Source organism: Sitophilus oryzae, unplaced genomic scaffold (genome assembly GCF_002938485.1).
Source record: "Sitophilus oryzae breed Bouriz unplaced genomic scaffold, Soryzae_2.0 scaffold_1190_pilon_pilon, whole genome shotgun sequence".
NCBI classification, from domain to species: domain Eukaryota; kingdom Metazoa; phylum Arthropoda; class Insecta; order Coleoptera; family Curculionidae; genus Sitophilus; species Sitophilus oryzae.
In genome coordinates this window covers 997,070-1,019,456 of record NW_022145827.1, presented here as the reverse complement: position 1 = coordinate 1,019,456, position 22,387 = coordinate 997,070, and the positions used below count along the sequence as shown (strand labels likewise).

The window sequence follows — 22,387 nt, the reverse complement described above, 5'->3', positions numbered from 1 at the left end:
AAAATAAAGAAGAGTTTTGTTAAAGAAGCATATACCTAAAATGTAAGGATTTTGACATATTTCACATTTTGTGAAAATAAAGAGTAAATTTTAAATTTCGATAACAGCTACCTAAATTTTATTATAGATTTAATTACAGTAACCATTGTATGTTAAACCAAATTGAAATATGACCCGAAAAGTTATACAAGGTGAGCCAAAATTAATATGGAACATTAGGCACTTTTAAAAGCAAGTCACTCCTTTATTTTAAATAAAACACCCAGTATATTTTTCCGGTGTTCAATGGGGAATTTATATATCTTTAAAATATTATTAAGGTTGCCTACCCCTCAGACAAAGATTTTCCCAGATATTTTAATTTTTATGATTTTGCGTCAGTAAATCTTTATTATTTGAAAAAATCTAGGTGGCTGTGTGATATAGGTACTGTTGTATCATTGCCTATAACTCTAGGTGGTGTTGGTACTCTATGGACGCGGAATTTGACAGACTGAAAATATAGGTTAAGTTAGTTTTTGGTGTAAAGTTAGACCATGTTGTATCAGTCTGAATCTCATATTAAAATAAAGCCTAGAACAAAAACCCACAGTCTTATTTCTAATAGAAATACACAACAGGTACCTTTTGTTAATTTAACAAAAATTAAAGATTGTAGAGTAAAATACTCAAGGGTAATAAAAAGATACACGTTTAAAACATATTTTAATTATTACAGAAATAGAACTTGATATAAACCTATAACTTATAACTATGCGACAAAAATTAGCTAGATGAAATCAAATGCTCAAAACTCTTCCTTTCCTGTTGCCTGTATAAAATGATTGTCTTTTCAAAAGGACTTTTCATTTTAAAAGGCATATGTGGAGTTCTACCTCGAAAATCAGCTACAATAATTTCTCTCATGTCGTCGACACTAGTTGGTCGAGTTTTGTAAACACTGTCTTTAACATATCCTCATAAAAAACCCAGACTAGATAAAATCAGGAGCATTTAAGTATTCTCTTATTTAAGCATTTTCGGCAAATTTCTGAGATTTTTTTTTTGTTTTAACTGACACAAAATGATAACTAGTTGTTAAAGTTGGACTAATTAGACAGCTATGTTGAAGTAACGTAAAGCTGCGTATAAATATGTCGAGACGAGTGCGAGAGACACCCGAGACGAGTCAACCTCAAGCGGATTTGAGGTTGACTCGTCATATTGGGACGGGGTCTGAGCTTCGAGCCGAGCCTATGCCCAGCCCGACGGCGTTGTCTCCGTTTTTTCCGGAGCCTTTGGCGAACCATCAAAAGGATTGGGGCGTCTATTTAACCAGTGGCGTATACACCGCGGCTCCGCGGAACAATTGCCTCGAGTCTCAAGGGGCTCGGATTCCACATCCCATTTTTATATAAAATAAATATTCTTTCCTTTATTTGTAATAATGTTAATAATGCATCCTAACTAGAGAGATGCAATTTTGTCTTCTCTAAAATAGTATAGGTAAGTTAGCCAAAGTAGGTAAATCTCATATACAAAGATTTATTAGTGATTTCTTTTATAAAAACATGAAAATTTTATGAAAAATGAATAAACGTAATGAACTTTTCGTCGAGTTATTAACGGCTCAAACGTAAATTATGCGCTATTTCTACTGAACGGAATTAAAGATGTAAGACAAGCTTCTTTACATATAGCATACATAGAAGATAAGAGAGGCAAATCGAGTGTGTTGAAAAAGGTGGCCATGCTCTCAGAATTCCTTACGGTACTCTCATAAATTAAGGGAATCGACAAAGAAAGGAACGATTCGATATAGAAAAATCCAGTTCCCGCCATAGAAATAATTAAAAAAAAACTCTCCGAGCTTTAAAAAAACCCTGTTCAGAAAGCACATTACGGCGAAGGTTTAAAAAACTGGGAATTAGATTTAAAATTATATACATAATAATATTTTAAAAATTATTAATAAGCGTGCTGCAATGATGGAAAGCCATAGATTAATAATGTGGCGAATTGAATACCTTGCAAAAATATACAACTTTAGAAATGAAGAAATGCAGATATATTATTTACAATATATGTTCCAGGTTAGTTATTGACATTTAAATGTAAATTTAAATTAATAATTTAAATCTTAATTACTTAAATTTCTAATTTTTTAAATAAATAAAGTCGAATTAGGTCTTATCTTACAGCGCTTTCAAATGGAACGGAGCGTCCGCGACGGACCGTCTGCGACTTCGAGCAAGTACCATGAGCTTATATGAACAATTTCACCTGGATCGCGTATGCTCCGTCCGGATGAGCTATCTTGAAAAAACATCCGTGCGGACGCTCTGCGCGTACGGTCCGCTCCATCTGAAAGCGCTGTTACGCTATTTAAAAATTTTATAGATATACAAACCACATGCAAAATATATTATTGAATAAAATAATTAAAGACTCAAAAAAACGGCACTGGCAGAAGGCTCCGCCGCCGCCGCTGCCGTGCCGTTATCTCCAGGTATCTCAGTCGGCGTTCAGTTTTTTTTAATGTAAACAAACAGTCCCAATATAATTTAAATTTATCATGAATTCCTTTAATTTATCTAGCTTGTTTTTTTACCTATTTTGAAATTAAATAAACATATACAGGGTATTTCAAAAAACATGTTCCATCTCTCGTGGGAAATTCCTAACGTAAAAATAAGATTTTTTTTATATCAACCAATCCAATTCTTTATTATCAATCCAGTTATTTTATAATTCGTAGTTTATTTTTTATTCGTAGCTACAGGGGGTTAAAATAGGGTTCCCAACCGTCCTCTATTCCAGAAACAGTCCTCTTTTTGATCTGATTGTCCTCTTTTCTCTCACGTATTGAAAACTTTGTTACATACCAACTTCAAAATCTAAAAAATATTCGTTTATCGCCACAGTGCTTTAAAGAATTGTTAATCTGTGTCTTTTATGTAATTTTATGTTTACTTACTGTTAGTTTATGTCTTGAAAAAAAGTTTTGTTGACAATGGTTTGCTTTATTTTAATAAGTTTTGAGTATAAATATTTTTGTGTATTTTAAATATTTATCGCATACCGTTTATATAACTTTTTGGTAAATTCTCTCGACATTTGAGCGACGTTTCAAAAATGTTTCGCCTGTGCCTTTTTTATCCTCTCGCCCCTATTTTTTATTTTCAAAGTTGCCAACCCTAGGTTAAGTGTTTTATCATTTTCTTCCAAGTGCTTTTAGTAATTTGAGATCGTTTGATGACTGATTTAGTTCTGATCCGGGTAGTTTTTGTATAAAACAGTGCCACCATCGTCGATTTTTTTCGTTAAATGCGAATAAGAAAATATCCTGATTATATTCTGGCCTTATCCCTTATTACTTTTATTTACAAGCGATCTTAAGTTTATAACATATACATATATTTTATTTAATTGTTAACATTAGGGTAGTTTTACCAATTGTGTATGTGTGGAATTCCACTGATATGTGTTTTAAGTTGTTTGTTAAATTTTTAAAATTTTTTGATTGTATTTTGCTCTCTTAACTTTGTAGTGTCCTGAAGATGTAAATAAATATTTCGAAACGTCGACAAATTTAAAACAAAGGACTTCTGTTCCTGTTGATTTTTTTCGATCCTAATCCAATTAAAAAACACAGTTAAATTTACTAATTATTTTTTTAAAATATTGAATGGTATCGAATAATACTTTAATATATTTATCAATATTTTAAAGTATCGATACTTTATATTCAATACAACCGATACCAAAATATCGATACTGCCTCAGTATCGCATAGCCCTATGAAGAATTTTGTGGGTTCGCCAAAGGCTCCACTGAAAATGGATAGCCGCGAGACGACGCCGTTCGACTGGGCAGGGACTCTGCTCGAGGCTAAATCGCTCGGCTCGAGGCTATAATATGACGAATTCCGCTTGAGGTTGACTCGTCTCGTCCTCGTCTCGGCATATTAGTACGCCTTTTGGAAAGAATTTGCTATAGCCTCGTTTCAAACTCGTTTCGGGTTTGTCTCGTACTTGCCTCGACATATTTATACGCGGCTTTAGACATATCACAACCACCTCGATTTTATCAAATAATAAAGCTCTACTCAGGTCAAATCATGTAAATCAAAATATCTAGGAAAATCTTTGATTGAGGGGTAGGCGACCTTAATAGTATTTTGAAGAGACATGAATTCTCCATTGAATATCGGAATAATATACTGGGTGTTTTATTTAAAATAAGAGAGTAACATGCTTTTAAAGGTGATCAATGTTAAATATTAATTTTGTCTCACCCTGTATGACTTTTTGGATCAAGTTTTCATTTGATTCGTCTTTGTTTTTCACTCGCTTTTGTTTCTCCCAGAATCCGAAAATCAATTAATATATAGGGTGTTTCATTACAAAAAACACAACTTTGATAAAAAGTTCTCTAAATTAACCTACATATGCTCACAAAATTTTATTTCAATACAAACTGTCATTCTCCTTGGAACCACCGCGGCGTATGAGAGGCGCCACCCTGTATTTAGACAAGTTTTATAAATATTACCAATTTAACATTTTAATCTGATAGTGCAAATAACCCAAGGACTTCACAGGAAATATTTGGTTCCTTGAAATCTACGAAAAAGTTAGATTTGTACATGTATGTTCACTATACATTTTTACCAAGAAAATCCCAAACTTACTGTAGGGTTTTCTATCTTATCTCTATTTCTGTGAAGTGGTTGTATAATATATAAACATATTGCCGAAATAATATACATAAATACTCTACCTAATAATCAAATCAAATACTGGGAATTTAGCTATAATTTTTTTATAAAATCTGTTTTCATATATTGCAAAATTATTTCTAACCATGTACAGGAATGAATTATGTTAAGGTACCCTATAATAAAATATATACTACTAGCGTGTACCAGCGACTTCGTTCGCGTCGAATTAATCATTTGTAATGGTTTGATTTGATAATAAATGTCTATTGATGATAAAGCAAAGCAAGAATTTCCATTAACATACAAACTGGATAAAATTTTCTCACATTTATGTCAGCATGAGAAAAAACAATATGGCGATATTATTATATAACTTGGTAATATTTTAGGGGTAGTTTCATCTTGTTGGAATTTGACTTTCGAAAAATCCGTTTGCCAAAAATAAGCTTTTTACGTCAAGCAGTTTAAGCAGAATCGTGGTTAAGAAATTATCCAACTTTTTGGAACACTCTGTATGATTTTTTAAAAAATTTCAAAATATGTAAAAACCCAAATAAATTACGCTTGTCCAAGCGTTTTCCCGAAAGACTAACCGTTTTTTAAATAACAAATATTGTAATATTTGAGGGGCGTTTTCACCCTCTTAGAATTTGAGATTCGAGAAACTCCTCCGTATCGAACCTCTACACCCCACAGTCAATCCGCTTGCCAAAAATCAGCTTTAAACGTCAAGCAGTTTAAGCAGAATCGTGATTACTCAATGGTCATATTTTATGAAACACCCTGTATAAATTTATAAAAAATCTTAAAATATGTAAGACAACAAAATAAAATATACGTGTTTAACAGTTTTTCCGAAAAACTCACCGGTTTTTAAATAAAAAATATTTTAATATTTGAGAGATAGTTTCACCCCCTTAGAATTCGAGTTTCGAAAAATCCCTTCTTATCGAACCTCTACACCCTAAAGTCAATCTGTTTTCCAAAAATCAGCTTTTTACGTCAAACGCTTTAAGCAGTATCGTGATTAATCAATCACCAGATTTTTCGAAATACCCTGTATACATTTTAAAAAATCTTGAAATATGTAAAAAAACAAAATAAAATATACGTGTTTAAGCGTTTTTTCGGAAACTTGACCGTTTCTTAAATAAAAAATATTGTAATATTTGAGCGGTGGTTTCACCCTCTTGGAACTGCAATTTCGAAAAATCCCTTATCGAACCTCTACACCCTAGAATCAACCTGTATGCCAAAATTGAGCTTCTTACGTTGAGTGGTTTGAGCAGGATCGTGATTAATCAGTATGTCAGTCACTTAAGGATTTTATATATTAGTATAGATAAAATTTTTATTTATTTATTTCTTTGGCTAATTATTAACTAATTACATAAGTGACATTAATGACGTATCGTATTAAATCAAAATATGCCTTTTTCAAACGTCACAAAAGTATTAATTCTTGCCACGTGATTGGCAATATAAAATAGTTATTTTTGTATCTAGTGCGCGAAGTCCTACTTTGGCGAACAATACTTGAATTTTTTAACGAGGCATAGCCGAGTTGAAAAATTAGTCGAGATCACCAAAGTAGTTCGCGCACGAGTTGCAAACAACATTTTTTCTACAAACATTAAAATCGGGATATCCCTAAAAATTATTATTATTATATTATTGCTTCGAAAAAAAAGCGTGAGCTTGGAATGTATGTTTTTTTTATTACTGAACATCGTCATCGATTTCCTTTTAGGTCGTTTTAATACTTGGTATTTCTGGTGCTTGCCGCCGTGACGAACTTACTGAAATAATGGCCGATAACATAGAAGATAAAGATTCAATTTTTGAATGTTAAAATACCCGATACAAAAACAAACATAGACCGAGTCTTTACAATGTCAAATTTGAATTATATTGAGATTTATCGAAAAATACGCAGCTCTTTGTCCAAGAAATGCTACCAATGGCAGATTGTTTTTAAAATATCAAAATAAAAGATGTGTTAACCAAGTGGTCGGCATACATTCTATTGGTAAGATGCCTAGCATGATAGCAAAACATTTGAAGCTGCCAGATTATGAGGCCTACAATGGGCATTCTTTCCGGAGAACTTCAGCCACACTCCTTGCTAAGGCGGGCGTGATATATTTAGTTTGAAGCGCCACGGAGGATGGAAATCTTCGACAGTGGTCGAGGATTCTATCAACAATAAAATTCAAATATCAAATAAAATTTTAGAGTGTCAAATACCAGGATCAAGTACCTCTACATCAAAATTGGGTAGTGTCTCAAGACCCAAAACCCCCATACCTCAAGCAAAATCAGAACTATCTAGTTTGGGATTAAATATTGGTTCGTGTACTGGTTGTACTATTAATGTTAGTATTGTAAATAATAACTAGAATATGCATTAGTGTTAAGTTTGATATTTGTTATTTTGTTTATTCTGGAATATTTCGAAATAAATAATTAGTTATGACTTAGTTCTTCATTTTCCAAAAATTAAACAAAATCCCATATAATTTACATGTAGTGTGCCAAATAATAGGCATTTAACGCATTACTTCGCGCACCGTGTCATGGTAATGTAGGAAAATGAAAAAAAGTGTCACTTCGCACATTGCTATCAATTCGCGAACCTTGTCATTTTTTGACGTTTGTAGAAAAAAGTCATTTAACGCCTAGGCATAATAAAAACTTTTAGGCCTAAGCACAATAGCACAAAAGCATAATTTTTACTCGTAATACATCAATATACTATTTTCTTTGAAACTTAGTATTTATACAGGGTTGTTCACCACATACGACACGGAGTATTGTAGCTAAACGATGAGATTTTTACAAATTGTAAGTTTGGGGTTCGTTGAATGACTATTAGAGCTACAATTTAAAAATATTTTTACAAGATACAGAGTGTCCCATATAAATAAAAAATATCAAAGTTGTATTTTTTTAAATGGAACACCCTGTATATTATTACATTTTTAGTTTCTACGATTAAAATAAAGGTAAATTTGATTAAGCTTTACTATACTTAAACCTTACCGTTTTTGAAATATTTTCAATTTTGTGAAATTGCAGTAAAAATTTTAAAGCTTCATTTCTCCAAGGGTATCAATGTGTTTAATACTAAATATTTAATGAAGTTTATTTATTGATCAATTATTGTGTTGCAATAATAAAAATAATACTACCTTATACAGAGTGTCTAAAAATTTTTGCGTTGATTAATAATAATTGCTCCAAATACTAAAAAACTGAATTTTGTATGGGCATTAGACAGTGTGATAAAAAGTAACACCTTAAAAATGATATTTCATTTTTTAATAAATGCTTATTTATAACAACAAAGACTTTAATTTGATAACTTATTATTATATTGATTTCTGACTCAAAAATCCACATTTATTTATAATAATTTATTAACGAACACAATTAAGTATGTCATTAATTAGTATATGGGCGGAAATAATGGTGTTATATTTAATTAATGGTATACTCTTTTATAAAGATTTAAATAGTTTTCTTTTTGCATACAAATGGGCTAGTAATATTATCGTTTTGCTAAAATCGATAATATTACTAGTCTGTACATTTTGTACATTTGTTGCTTTAAAAACAATCTAAAATATCAGTATTCCATGGATATATTGATAAATGAGGTCTAAATTATAAGAAAATGCATTTTCTACGAAAACTTGAGGGGATAGGTAAAAAAATGGTATAATTCAATTTGATAGACAATTTAATTGTGCATCTGATTCTCCTAAAATATACAGGGCATTCCATTTAAATTAAAGAAGTTATTGCCCTTTGAAGCTAATAATTATTTAAAATAAATTTTTAGACACTCTGTATAAGGTAGTATTATTTTTATTATTGCAACACAATAACTGATCAGTAAATAAACTTCTACTTTTATATTATATTTGTATCTATTACGGTTACCGAGTTACCAATGCTCGGACCTCGAATTTGTAGCACTCTGTATAATTACCTACAAGGCAAAATTTTTTATATTATTTGCGACAAGTAGAAATTTATTTTTTGTGGGTCGCGCGTCGCCTGTAATGACAAACGGACAGCCCCGTTACAAAAAATATGATTTTTACTCCCAATAATATACTATTTTCTTGTTTTGATATATATTTTCCATTGGTATATTTATGCAGGGCAATTGAAAAATTCACATTAATGGCAATTTCCATAAGAACCTACGTAATATGAGAATGTAAATATGAACTTAAGTGTCTAATTCTACGAGTATACATCTAATTGATAGTCTATCTATTTTTATACTTACTGTATATATGATTTTCAAGATGCCTAATAAGGTCACTAATTGGCTTTTTGAAAAGTTTGAATCTGGTGGAAGGAACACCAAGGGTTTCTTACTACCCGATTTTAAAGCTCTTTTTATTGCTTTTTCTGCCGCTTCTTCATAAATACGAACATCTTCATAATCTGGATCAATCGGGCCTAAAAAGAGGTAAGTATATTGGGATAGGTATACAGTTTAGTATACAGGATTATTCAAGGTATTCTCTACGGGTATTGCATGTAAACGATTAGATTTTTGGAGTAGTGTGGCTTTCTGAAGGACTACTGGCGCTCAAGTTTAAAATTATTTTAATAAGGACACAAGAGTTGTATAAATAAAAAAAATTAAAGTGGTAGTGTTGCATTTTTGTTTCTACGATAGAATTAAAGGTAAATCTAATTAAGGCATTATATGAATTTGTTTTTGAAATATTTTTAGGAAAAATGCAGTAACATATGCCTATACACGGTAAGTCTTAAGTAAGTGCAAATATTCTTAGAGGTAGTATATTTTGATCCTAAAAACATGTTTTTGTTTTTTTTCGGAAACAATTTTTTTGAAAATTTAGTAATTTTTGAATAAAAAATGTTTTTTTTTTAATTTTTACTTAAAAAACATAATATCTTGATGATATGGTAACATAGGTAGTAGATAAAATTAAAAAAGAGTTGTTCTTGAAATTTAAGCGAAATATAATTTCTTTTTTAATTTTTAAAAATCTCATTTTCAAGAAATAAGTTAGTTATCATTAGTTTCAAGAAGTCTCATTTTCAAAGAAATAAGTCAGTTATTTTGGACTTGAAAAATGGTAAAGAGAAAATATTTTTCTTTATCGAGGGAAATATTTGCACTTATACTCTTAAGACCCTGTATATGTACAATAGTTTAATTTTACTCATCTTCTCATTATTCTAACATTGTTCGTGAAATTCGCATCTGAATTTTAACATATTTTGGTGTTCTGAAAAAATAACTAAACAAATATTATATTTATGTCATAATGCATAAATAAGGAATCAATAAAAATATTTTTTTAATATGTTTTACTACTTTTTACAAATATTTCTAAGATTTCAGGTAAAATCTAATTAATGAAACACTATTAGGTAACTACCCCAAACAGTGGTTGCGTTCTACTTTTATACCCCTGCCTAAGAAGACCAATGCCAGAAAGTGTAAAGATCACAGACTTATCAGCCTGATGAGCCATGCCCTAAAAATATTTCTGAAAATAATACACCAGAGAATTCACAAAAAATGTGAAAGGGACATAAGCGATTCGCAAATGGGGTTCAGACAAGGGTTAGGCACCAGTGAAGCGATAGTTGCAACACAGGTGCTTGTCCAGAACTGCTACGATCAGAGAAAGGATGTGTGCCTGTGTTTCATAGACTACGCATTCGATCGCGTACAGCACCACAAATTAATGCAGCTCCTGAAAAGACTTCATATAGATCATAAAGACATCCAATGCGTTGAAAAGTTATACTGGTACCAAACAGCATAAATAAAATTGTCCAATACCATGTCCAATTCCACACAAGTTAGAAGGGGGGTGCGACAGGGTTGCGTGCTCCACTCCTCCTATCGATCTCCACTCCTATTTAATTTATACTTAGAAGCTATTTTCCAAGAGGCTCTGGAGGGCGTGGAAATGGGAGTCAAAGTTAATGGAGTGTGGATTAATAATATTCGCTATGCCGATGATACGGTCTTAATTGCAGACAATATACATGACCTACAACAACTGGTCAACAAGGTAGGATAACAGAGCAAAGCAATGGGTTTAAACATCAACATAAAGAAAACCAAATTTATGATTATATCCAGAAACCCAGATCTGTTTATAAACTTCATTCTAACATATAACTCAAGGCCCATAGAAAGAGTAGATAAATTTAAATACTTGGGCATCTGGCTCTCCGAAGATTCGACATCAGACAAGGAAATTAAATGTCGCATCGAACAAGCTCGGCAGGCATTCTTGAGGTTTCGAAAAGTACTTGTCTGTTCTGATTTTGATCTTAGCCTTAGATTAAGATTCGTAAAGTGTTATGTGTGGTCGGTGCTCCTTTATGGCATCTGGCTCTCCGAAGATTCGACCTCGGATTCGACATCAGACAAGGAAATTAAATGTCGCATCGAACAAGCTCGGCAGGCATTCTTGAGGTTTCGAAAAGTACTTGTCTGTTCTGATTTTGATCTTAGCCTTAGATTAAGATTCGTAAAGTGTTATGTGTGGTCGGTGCTCCTTTATGGCATGGAAGGTTGGACATTGAAAGCAGCTACCATCAAAAAATTGGAGGCTTTTGAGATGTGGCTATATCGCAGAATCCTGAAGATACCTTGGACGGCTAGATTGACAAATGAAGTTCTCAGACGTGTTGACAAAGAGCGTGAATTATTTGAATTGATTAAAAAGAAAAAAACCGCATACCTGGGGCACATAATGCGAAACCCCAAATATCAATTCTTGCATTTGTTGATCGAAGGCAAGATCGAAGGCCGGAGGGGTATCGAAAGGAAGAAAATGTCTTGGCTGAGGAATATTAGACAGTGGACAGGGCTACTCGATGTTCAGTCGTTAATACACACCGCCCGGAACAGAGAAGCAATGGAAAATGTTATCGCAAACATCCATTAATGGATTTGCACTAGAAGAAGAAGAAACGCTATTTTCTTTACAATGTTGATTTTAAATTGAAAAGAGTAGGAAAACTTCAAATGTATTGTCTAAAAAAATATTTTCAATGATTCTAGAATTATTATTTTGTAACAGATTAAAAATCTAATCCAGACAGATATCTAGGCAGAGATTACAAGTATTAAAGCGGGTTATTAATCCTACAGATATTTTAAGAACGATTTTATTTATAAAATTTTATATATAAAAATTAGTAATGGGAAAACCCGATTAATTTCAATAGTCGAGTACTCGAGTTTCAAGCAATTTTAATAATCGAGTACTCGATTATTGAATCGAGCGAAATATCGCTCGTATTTAAAAATACGATTTTTCGCCCGTTGCCTGTTGCTTGTTGTACTCGTAACGCCAATCAGTAAGTTGCGTACGCAGAGCACATATTCTTTCGGTGATGAATGGCAAGTAGCAAGCGACGAGCGATTCGCTTGATCGCTTGCTTGATTTAGTTTATTTCAAGGCATTGTCGATGTAGGTCGTAAAATTTTGTCACTCAAATACGCAACGGATAACGTCGTATAAATTTGCTACCTGCAATGTATGTAGAAAATTCGCTCGGCTTTTTATCGACTATGTCACATTACAATCGGATTTCAATTTATTTCACTCTAGGTCGCTCGTAACTCGTCGCTTGCATCGCTCGTTCATAATCGAGCGATATCGGTTATTTCAATAATCGAGTCCTCGAGTGAATTTTCGCTCGAGTTATCCCATCACTAATAAAAATACACATTTGGATCATAGTATCCAATAGGGACTAGTTAAGGAATATTTTGTGCATATGCTTATTTACTTTTTAAGTCAAAGTATAAACTATATAAGTATTATCTCCTGTAACCAACGTTTGTAAAATCGCTTAACTTATGCTGTATTCCGTTGCAAAACCAGGCGAACCAGACCGGTAAACTACGGTAGAGAGCGGTTCCTGAAAAACATCGGTTTGATACGGAATGGTTTGGTAAAATAATGGAAACGTCAAATGTTGACGTTTTCTAAATTTCAATACCTCTATTATAAAATTTATCTTTTATGCATTTTTAATGTACCTATTCTCTGCTTTTATGTTAGCCTATTCTTTTCAATGGAGTTTAATATTGAAAAGTACTGTATTAATAAACTGTTAAACTCATTAGACAGCTCAAGTGAAGATTTGCAGGTTCAATATTAAAACAGGTCAATAATAAATAAACAAATCTAATCAATGTTTATATTTTTATAGCTTACAAAACATTCACAATTACTTGTCTTGCTTTTCATGTATTCTTTAAATGTTCCTGACTTTAAGAAACAATGGCTGCACGATAAGTTTAAATGGTCCTAAACAGTCATTCTATTTAGTTAATGAAATCTATTTACCTTTACTGCCTACCTCCATACATTTTGGATGTAAATACAAAATATTATTACAAATTTTAGAAATTAAATCAGAATTTCATTCGAATTTCCAATATTTGCTTGATTTCTCTCAGATAAATGACATTGATTGACAAACAAAACCAGGAAAACCAGTCTTCTCGCGCCGAAGGACTCAACCGAATTTTTCAGGAACCGTGTTCCGTAATAAGAAAACTTTCAGGAAACCGATAGAAACGGAACATAAAACCATAATCAAGGTAAGCAACTTAATACACCCTTAGATCCAACTGCCAGTTGTCAAAAACTATAACCAGAGAACATTACAACTTTCGCAATGTTTTCAAGTGTTAAAATATAAGAGAAAAATATGGTCATTCAATGATAATATAATATTATACAACGCATACTTATGGCGAATCTCGAAAACATAGTAGTTGAAAGTCAAAGGTAGCGATGTGACAAAGTAATATTTAGTATTTAATGTTTGCATATGACAAATATTTTATTATCTAATCTAAGGGTGTATTCCGTTGTTTACCTTTGTTATGGTTTTAAGTTTAGTTTTTTAAAAATTCCCTATCCGTGTTTGCTCTTTCCATCATATCAAAACAAAACGCCTGCCGCCGTATTTCGTCCCCATCTCGTAGCTCTTGATGCTTTTCATATATGAATGAATAGTATTTATGTCGTTTCAAAATTCGAAAAGTGTGATCTATTCCTATTTCATCCTCAAGTTTCCTTGTGCTGGTCTTTCCATCGTTCTCTTCCACGCACAATAAAACTTCCAAGTCGGTATCATTTCTTGCATCTTCTCTTTGTTCCTGCCTTGCTTCACATCTGCAGTTATTTATTAGGGTACCTATGGTCTCAAATCTCTGGATATCCCTTGCGATTGTAGAGTTTCTAGGTATCGGTCTATTCGGATACAGAACAGCAAATATGTCCGACACCTTTTGATAACTATTTCCTTGATAATACCATTTAATCATCAATACTTTTTCTTCGGTAGTGTAATTCCTGGCTAATATTTTCGATGTAGGTATGAGTTTTTAATAATAATAATAAAGCACCAAATAGTTAAATTTCCGAAATGACAACTTCATTTGACGGTTATCTTTTACTTTGACTGGTGACTGGTGATAGTAAATACAGAGCCATAAGAAAGGAGAAATATTTAAAAAGAAATCGGCAATAACTCGTAAACGGGCTAATCAAAAATATCTAAAGTTATTCTTTTGAATGTGGGTTTTACTGCTCTTTAATAAATCTAAATAGAATTATTCTCTAAAATAATTAGGGAAGCCATTAATTGACCCCATTAAAATTTACATGGGATTTCCTATGTCCCACTCGACGATGCAACACCCGGTATATCATATTTTGTTGGTATTTTAATTATATCTTTGTCGTAGAGTAATTTGAGCGTAGATTTTTCCAAATATCATTTAAATGCCTATTCTAAATAAAACGAAATTCTAGACAAAAAAGTCTAATAGAACTTTTGCGTAAAATAATCTGGGGAGATAATATTTGACCGTTTCAAAATTTACATGGCATTTCCTAAGTCCCGTGTTCCGATGAACCACACGGTACATCACTGGGTTAAAATTATAAATGTCACTTTTTATTATAGGTATTATTTAAAAAAATGTTTAACCTGTTGGAGAATAAATCAGCTTCTTTGAAGGTAGCTTAGTGGACAGAACAGCCAATTCTGTTTCTAATCCTGGATCTAGAGACAAGGCATCGGTCACTACTCCAGAAATTGCGGACGGCAATGTTTGGCCAGGTGTGTATATCAAAATAATTGAATCGTAGTCAGCCGATTCCAGAGATGAACTTGCAACTATACGGGTCTCAGGAGGCCTAAAACAATAATTAGTCATTAATTTTTATTAATGTTATTTGGTGATGAGCAAATCTAAGACTAATACCAAGACACCCTTGGTCTTGGTATCGTAGTGTAATTAGTAGTCTTGGTCTTGCTAAAAGACTCTTCCAATACTCACTTGTTTAATATATTTTTACTAGAGGTATAGGAAATATTTAAATTAATAATTTTTCAAGTAATTTAAAGCAAATGAAACTTTAAAGAAAGAAAACATTTCTCTGATGATAAGTTTTATTTTTCAATATACTATATTGACTCAGCATTGATTCTTTTAAAAATTTATGTAAAAGTATTATTTAATTAAATTATTAAATTATAACAATAATTTTCAACAAATAACTAACGTTTTGTGTCATATTTACTATTTCGAATGATTCAAAAAACATGAGCGCTTTATTTATATTAAAAATTTATAGATCCTTGGAAAAAATGAGATTAATAGAAAACGTCAAAAAAAAAGACCTCAAGACCGCCAGAGTTTTGTAGGCCGAGCCTTGGTCTTGGTTTTCCTCAGGTCTTGCACCAGTCGGTTTTGGTCTTGATTTTACTTTTTGTGTAAGATCAAGACCAAAACCAATAATATTTTTAAAATGAAACTTCGTTACTCGTGATGGGAGTAAAAATTGAAGGCCGTGACACACGAGACGCGTCCGGAAAAGTGGTAACGATCGCAGGTTCAGACGGAGCGTCGTAAGGTCATTGGGGATCAAAAAAGGGGCCTGCTTGGAAAAAAGACCGGAAGTTTTGAAAGTTTGCAGGTTTATAGGTTTTGGGGTCCCTAACTAAAATCCATAAAACGCACATTTCCAGACTTGCCGCCGGCGCCGCCCCACCATCTTGCCAAGATGGCGCCCAAAATCTATTATAGTATTTTGTAAATATCTCGAAAACTATGCGTTTTTTTGCAAAAATTTGAAGAGAGCAAAATTAAAGAGGATAAAATTTCCTATAAAAAGGTTCTATGCAAGTATTCGCTAAAGTCAACTGTTTAGGCACAAAATACCTGGAAATTTTAAAGTTTTGCGTAAAGTATGATATATGTATGTATAGTCGATTTTCCGAAATCAAATGTCGATAAGGGTTCACTAAAATTAGCTTTAGTTTAGTTTCTTCAATTTTGTCATGAAACAGTGGCGTATCAGCAATTCGCTCATTAATTTTATAAATAATTAATTGTCGTGCTGGACAGCATTCATTGCGGACTTACCACCAAGTTCAGCATTGGTCTGGTTGTATCAAAGATGCCGAAGAATGGGGTTAGAAGAAAACAAAAACAGGCATTACTCCAGTCACAACGTTGAAAGATCCAGCTCCAAAATCCCTATTGGCATTTTTATCCTGTAAATGCAAAACCAACAACTGTGGTAGGTAAAACCCTCGGATGCAGAAAAGCAGGATTAAAATGTTCAATGATTTATGCATACTGCAATGGGAAATCCTGTTACAACGTCACTGAAGTGTCACTCGACGAATCCGATGAAGAGGAGTTGGACTTGCCTGTAGATATCCCTCTGGCTGAAGATGAAGAGTTGGACGAATTGAGACACCACCCTGATGAGCCCAACACAGCAGACACGATCGACTTTGACATCAATGAGCCAGGTCCGTCGGGCTTGTGCAGATAAGTTAAAGTATTTAATTTACCTAGTGGAGTAGGCCTCCGGGGAGACCACGTTAAAATAAACGCGCCATGTACAGGGTGAGTCAACGATAGAGTAAAGTCCATTATCTCACTTGCTTCGAGGTTTACAAAAAAATATTAAATATAAAAGTTGTAGAGACGGTTAAGACACACATTTTAAAATTATTATAGAGTATACAGGGTGCTTCAAAAAAGTGTGGCGAATATAACATATATTTTTTTAAATGGAACACCCTCTTTTTTATTTTATTTTTAGATTCGGCGCAAAATTCCATAACTTTTTTATATATAATGTTATATACCTAAAATTAATAATTTTTGTAATATTTAAATTTGTTTAAACAAATGTTAGATTGCAATGTGATAAAAAATTGTCAGTAATGGCATTGTTTGTGAAGTTGGAGAACTAAAATTTGGTAGGAGAATTTTATGGAGATATAGAAAAAGACCTATGGAAAGATATTTTAGTTAGATGCTACAGGGTGTTCAAAATATATTTATGAATTTCAACTACTTAAAATTAAGAAATTTCATGATCATTGAACATGATCAAAATTTCATATGTCTGTTAAGCAAGTTAAGAACAAAACGTGAATTTTAGTTTACTTTGTTGTAATAAGTATAAATGGTAGAGGTAAAGATAATAGTTTTACAGATTTTCCTGAAAATGAATTAGTCAATGTGACTGATATACACGAACAAGTCAAGATAAACATATTTTTTTGGCTCAGTACTATATATTACATAGTACTTTGCTAAGTACTATAAGAATAGATGTAGATTATCTAGAAAACATTTTCATATTATATTATATTATTTTCAGTGTGTAATGGGACGGTTTCGCAGCTGTAATATTGGCTTTATGAAATGAATTATAAACCAGAATTACTACGAGAAAAAAACTTTACTGTATGTCGAAAAAAATTTCTATATCGGTAGTCGTCAACAATTAGATAATCTAGTTAGTATTACCCTAATCTGTGGCTATTAGCCCCGACGGAAAATCCAAGTGTTATCTTTCATAATATAGAAATACACCAAGTAATTCACGATTACGATTTTAGTTGATTTGAGTAAATTTAATAAATTTTAACTAATAATAACAATTATTGCAATTAATTATTAAACTACTTGTTAAAGATAAGTAGTAAATACTTTCGTTTTGTCACGGCAACTATGATGTTATAGCGTAATTGCATTAAAAATTAGTGTAAAAATAGAAAAAATTGGAATAAATCGCTAACTATTAAAAATAGGTATATGACATACTTAATAAAAGTTGAAGAGCTTTGCAAAATCTATCAGAAAAAATGAAAATATATAGGGTGTACCATTTGAAAAATTTGAGATTTTTTAATTTTAAGTAGTTGAAATTCATAAATATATTTTGAACACCCTGTTGCATTTAACTAAAATATCTTTACATATATCCTTTTTTTCATCTTTATAAAACTGTCATACCAAATTTTGGTATTGCAACTTCAGAAACAATGGTAGGTACCACTGACAATTTTTTACCACACTGCAGTTTACCATTTGTTTAAACAAATTTAAATATTACAAAAATTATTAATTTTAGGTATATAACATTATATATAAAAAAGTTATGGAATTTTGCGGAGAATCTAAAAATAAAATAAAAAATAGGGTGTTGCATTTAAAAAAATATATGTTATATCCGCCACACTTTTTTGAAGCACCCTGTATACTCTACAATAATTTTAAAATGTGTATCTTAACCTTCCCTATAACTTTTATATTAAACATTTTTTTGCAAACCTCGAAAGAAGTGAGATAACGGACTTTACTCTATCGTTGACTCACCTTGTACAATTTATATCATTACCAAAGTTTTATTTTAAAAATTTGTATCTTTTCAAAATTGTAATAGTTTTAATTAAGAGGCGAAAGAATAAATAAATATCAGCAAAATTTTAACAGAGAGCTGGTACAAATCTAAGAACTTGACAACGGTCCGCCAAAAAATGTATGGAAGGATAGGATATGGAACAGAAGGGAAACGGAACGGATTTTGTCCTATTCATTTACATGATATAATATTTTATGTAAAGGGAAAGGAAACGGAAGGGAGCTGATATGGAAGGTATAGTGAGAATCAACCTTTAAATGGAATTTGGTATGTCGATAGATTGGACCAAGGCCACCTTAACCGTGTACACCACGTGTCACTGTAACACTGAGGTTTGAAGTAAGAAACGTCAAAAGTTGTTGTGGTTCGATCGCGGCCAAATTTGGTGAGTAAGTTATGCCAGCTAGGGTGTCACCATAGACTAATGTCACGTACTAGAGATAGATTGGACACTGATATAAAACAAATGAGTCCGTCATTTAGAGCCACCTGGTGATCCGGAAGAAACTAATGGAGAGTTTTGGCATAACATAATTTTAGCGTTCCTTTACTTATTAACGCTAATTAAAACGGTAACGTTATTCAAGCGCAAAATTATTCCTTGTAAAATATAAAATAATAAATATAGACTTTTTTACTGCCATTTTATGTTTTATTAGATCATTAGAAGTGTAACATAATTACAACAAAATTAAAATTATAAATACATACATTTTAAACAATAGATCACATAGCGCCTATTTTTTTGATTTAACAACTAAATTATAATATAGTAAAAATATTATAGACTACTAATTGTTACTAAAAATACTATATATTATAGTGTGACCAACGGATCTGTAGCTACGGAGTATCGGCAGGGGAACGCAGTTGTAAACAAAACACGCCCAATTTCATTCATAAAATAGGCATGGGCGTAAGGTGTTATATGAAAATAATGTGTATCATAAATATAATACTCAGATTAATAATTTTTTTCAAAAACTTTATACTGTTTGAATCGTTACTGTTGAGTTAGCAGATAAACACTAAAAGCTTTTATTAAAGCTCCCTTAAATATTTTGAATCATTTTATTATTGTGTTGTTAATATAATAGAAGAAATAATTACAGCTGGGGGTTGGAACCTTTGGTGTTACACAGCAAAATAGAACACTAAATCAGTACAATACACCAAAACACTTTTAATTTTACACTGGACGCACGTTTCGCTAACCATGTCTGCCATCAGCAGATGATCAAGACTGAGTCTTGAGGTATATTTATTTATATCTATACTAACTATATTTTTTTCTATAATACACAATTTTAGATATAACTATTTCCAGCAAAAAAAAAATCTTGAAAATAGTTAACTTTGGAAGCGCAAACAAAACATAATTTTACTCACCAGTAGATCCAATATTGCCTATTACACCAGATATGGTATCGCTCCGCCAGCAATTTTTAAAGGTTAGGTCATTGTCTACCCATATGTTTCATCCAAATAGATAATACTTGGTTATATTTTCGAATTTCGCGTATATATTTATATCTCTCTCTGCAATATAATGGGCCGCTCCATTAATATTTATCTGTTATTTTGACATTTACGCCAAAAAAATTCATTTGATTTTAATAACCCCCTAAGCGTTTCCCTGCAAAAGGAAAATTTGATTCTTCCTGTAATTTTTGCAAAAGCTTTCTAATTGTGGGGACGAGTTTAAATTCGAGATAAAATCTATTTATCACATTCCTGACCACTTCGAAAAAGTCGTCGAGCTTTTCAACAGCAGTCTCACGTGGTCGTTTCTTTCCAGAGCTGGATGTCATTTTATCGGGGTTAGTTTTCAGCCTTTTTTTATCTTCTGAATTTTTTTTTATCCGTGAATTTTTTTATAGCCGATACGCTAACTCCGGTATAAAGGAATATCCGCTCAAGTTTACGTTTAAGCGGCAACGTAAGCGAACTCTCTGTAGCTTCTTCATCGCAAACCCTATTATGTACACAAGGAAATAAACCAAATGAGATTTCATCCACGTTATTATTAACTTACCTATATAAATTAGCTATTATTTCTCTTGTCTGATTATGTAGCGTCTTACCCTTAACAAATTTATTCATTTTAAAACACAAATATACGATCAAACTTTATATTAATAATTAAAATCTACGAACGAAGAACATTATAACAAGATAACAAAACAATAAAATACAACTTAACTATCAAATATACGAAAAATATAGGAATAAAGTTTAGGATAACAGGTATAAAATAATGAAATAAAGTAATAATGATCAAAAAAATGACTACGCCACTGGATATTTCAATAGTATTCAATATTCCTACTCTTTTCAGAAGAGACTCTGAAGTTGGGGATAAAGCAAGCGAATAGGAAAGGCGTAAAAGCCATGGCAACCGCGTGGTAACAAATCCTGTGACGTACTCTCGCCAATCATGTTCGACGAATAGGCGGCCATGCGCGGCGATGCCGGTTTGCCAAAGATATCGTTGAAAAATCTTCAACTTTCATAATAAGCAGATTATACAGAATGAAAGAAATAAGTTAATTAAATAAAACATATCGAACAATATGAACCACGTTAAAATTCCTTAGTAATATACGTCAGAATATATGCTAAACACATTATATATAATAAAAATATATTAAATTTATAGTTCATGTCTGGCAATTTTGCAATTTTATAGATAAACGTGGCAATATCGATTTTTTTTTCTCGCATTCCTTCCGTAGCTTCAGATCCGCTGGTCAAACAGTACCAACTATGTACTTACTTATTTATGATTAAACTATTTTTTTATTTGGTTTATAAATTATTATTTCTAAAATGTCAAAATGACTTTAATAAAAAAGTTTAGTATCTAACACGAAAATGATGATCGACTGTAAGTATCAGAATGCACAAACTAATAAAAACACAAACTATAAACACAAATCATTGAACTTTCCGACAAATCAGGAATATCTGGGAATATCTGAATTAATAATAATTATTTAAATAATGATTTAAAAATAACTTGACGGATCACCAACATTTTGTCAACTAGACAAAAACTAGACCATAGACAGTAGTTAACATAGAGACTGTCATGTCATCTTCATAATATAAATTAGAAACCTGTTCTTTAATGTCTTTTGCGCCGTCTGGCGATGCGGAAGAAAGTAAATTTGTAGTTCTATAAAATTACCATTGAGTGTCTAGGGCATGGGTGTCACTGTAACCAACTGTCCCATCCTGCAAAGTTTAATACGCCGTTTTGTTTACATTTTTATCAAAGTGGGATTAACGATTTGATATTGAAGAAAAATGTGGGTCGATTCCGGCGTAATTGGGGATGGGCTACAAAATAACGTTCTCGATGTTTCGAACCGATGCGTGCCTCTAAATGGACGAAATTATTAAGATTTTTCAAAGGATTTTTCTTAATTATGGGTCGACAGGAACCAAACTCGGCACGTGGATAGAGGTACCCAAATGAAGTCCTCAGACGGTCAGACGAGCAGACGGACAGATAGACAGACGAAAGTAAGAAGAAGTTTCTATACGCACATAGACGTTTTTATTGTAAAGTTATCAAATTCTCGATTTCTTTTCGACATTGATTCCTTCACGCGGCGCACATTTTCATTTTCAAGTTTTCTTTCACATTGGTACTATGTTTTGGGATTTTGTAGCAATATTCAAGTCATTCTTTATTTATGCAATTTGCAGTAAAGATAAATAATCATGAATACGCGTCTTCAATTTATCGACATGTAATGTTTGTAAAATATGATGACATATATATTATAAAACAAATATAATCGCTAATAATACATGATAATACTGCCATTATATTTGTTTAAAACGATAACATTATTGCATTTTATTTAATTTGGGTATTTTTAGTGTCGGGTTTCAACTA

General features: G+C 32.0%; 1 protein-coding gene across 1 annotated transcript in view; it reads right to left on the bottom strand.

Moving 5' to 3' along the window:
* The window catches only part of LOC115891708 (putative aminopeptidase W07G4.4), a 149,816-nt gene that overhangs the window by 118,852 nt on the left and 8,577 nt on the right, over window positions 1-22,387 (bottom strand). Inside the window, exons 2-3 of the mRNA XM_030912249.1 lie at window positions 14,735-14,943; window positions 9,003-9,178 (exon numbers count right to left, since the gene is read on the bottom strand). Coding sequence (XP_030768109.1) covers window positions 9,003-9,178; window positions 14,735-14,943 — 385 coding nt within the window. The remainder of the gene's footprint in view (window positions 1-9,002; window positions 9,179-14,734; window positions 14,944-22,387) is intronic.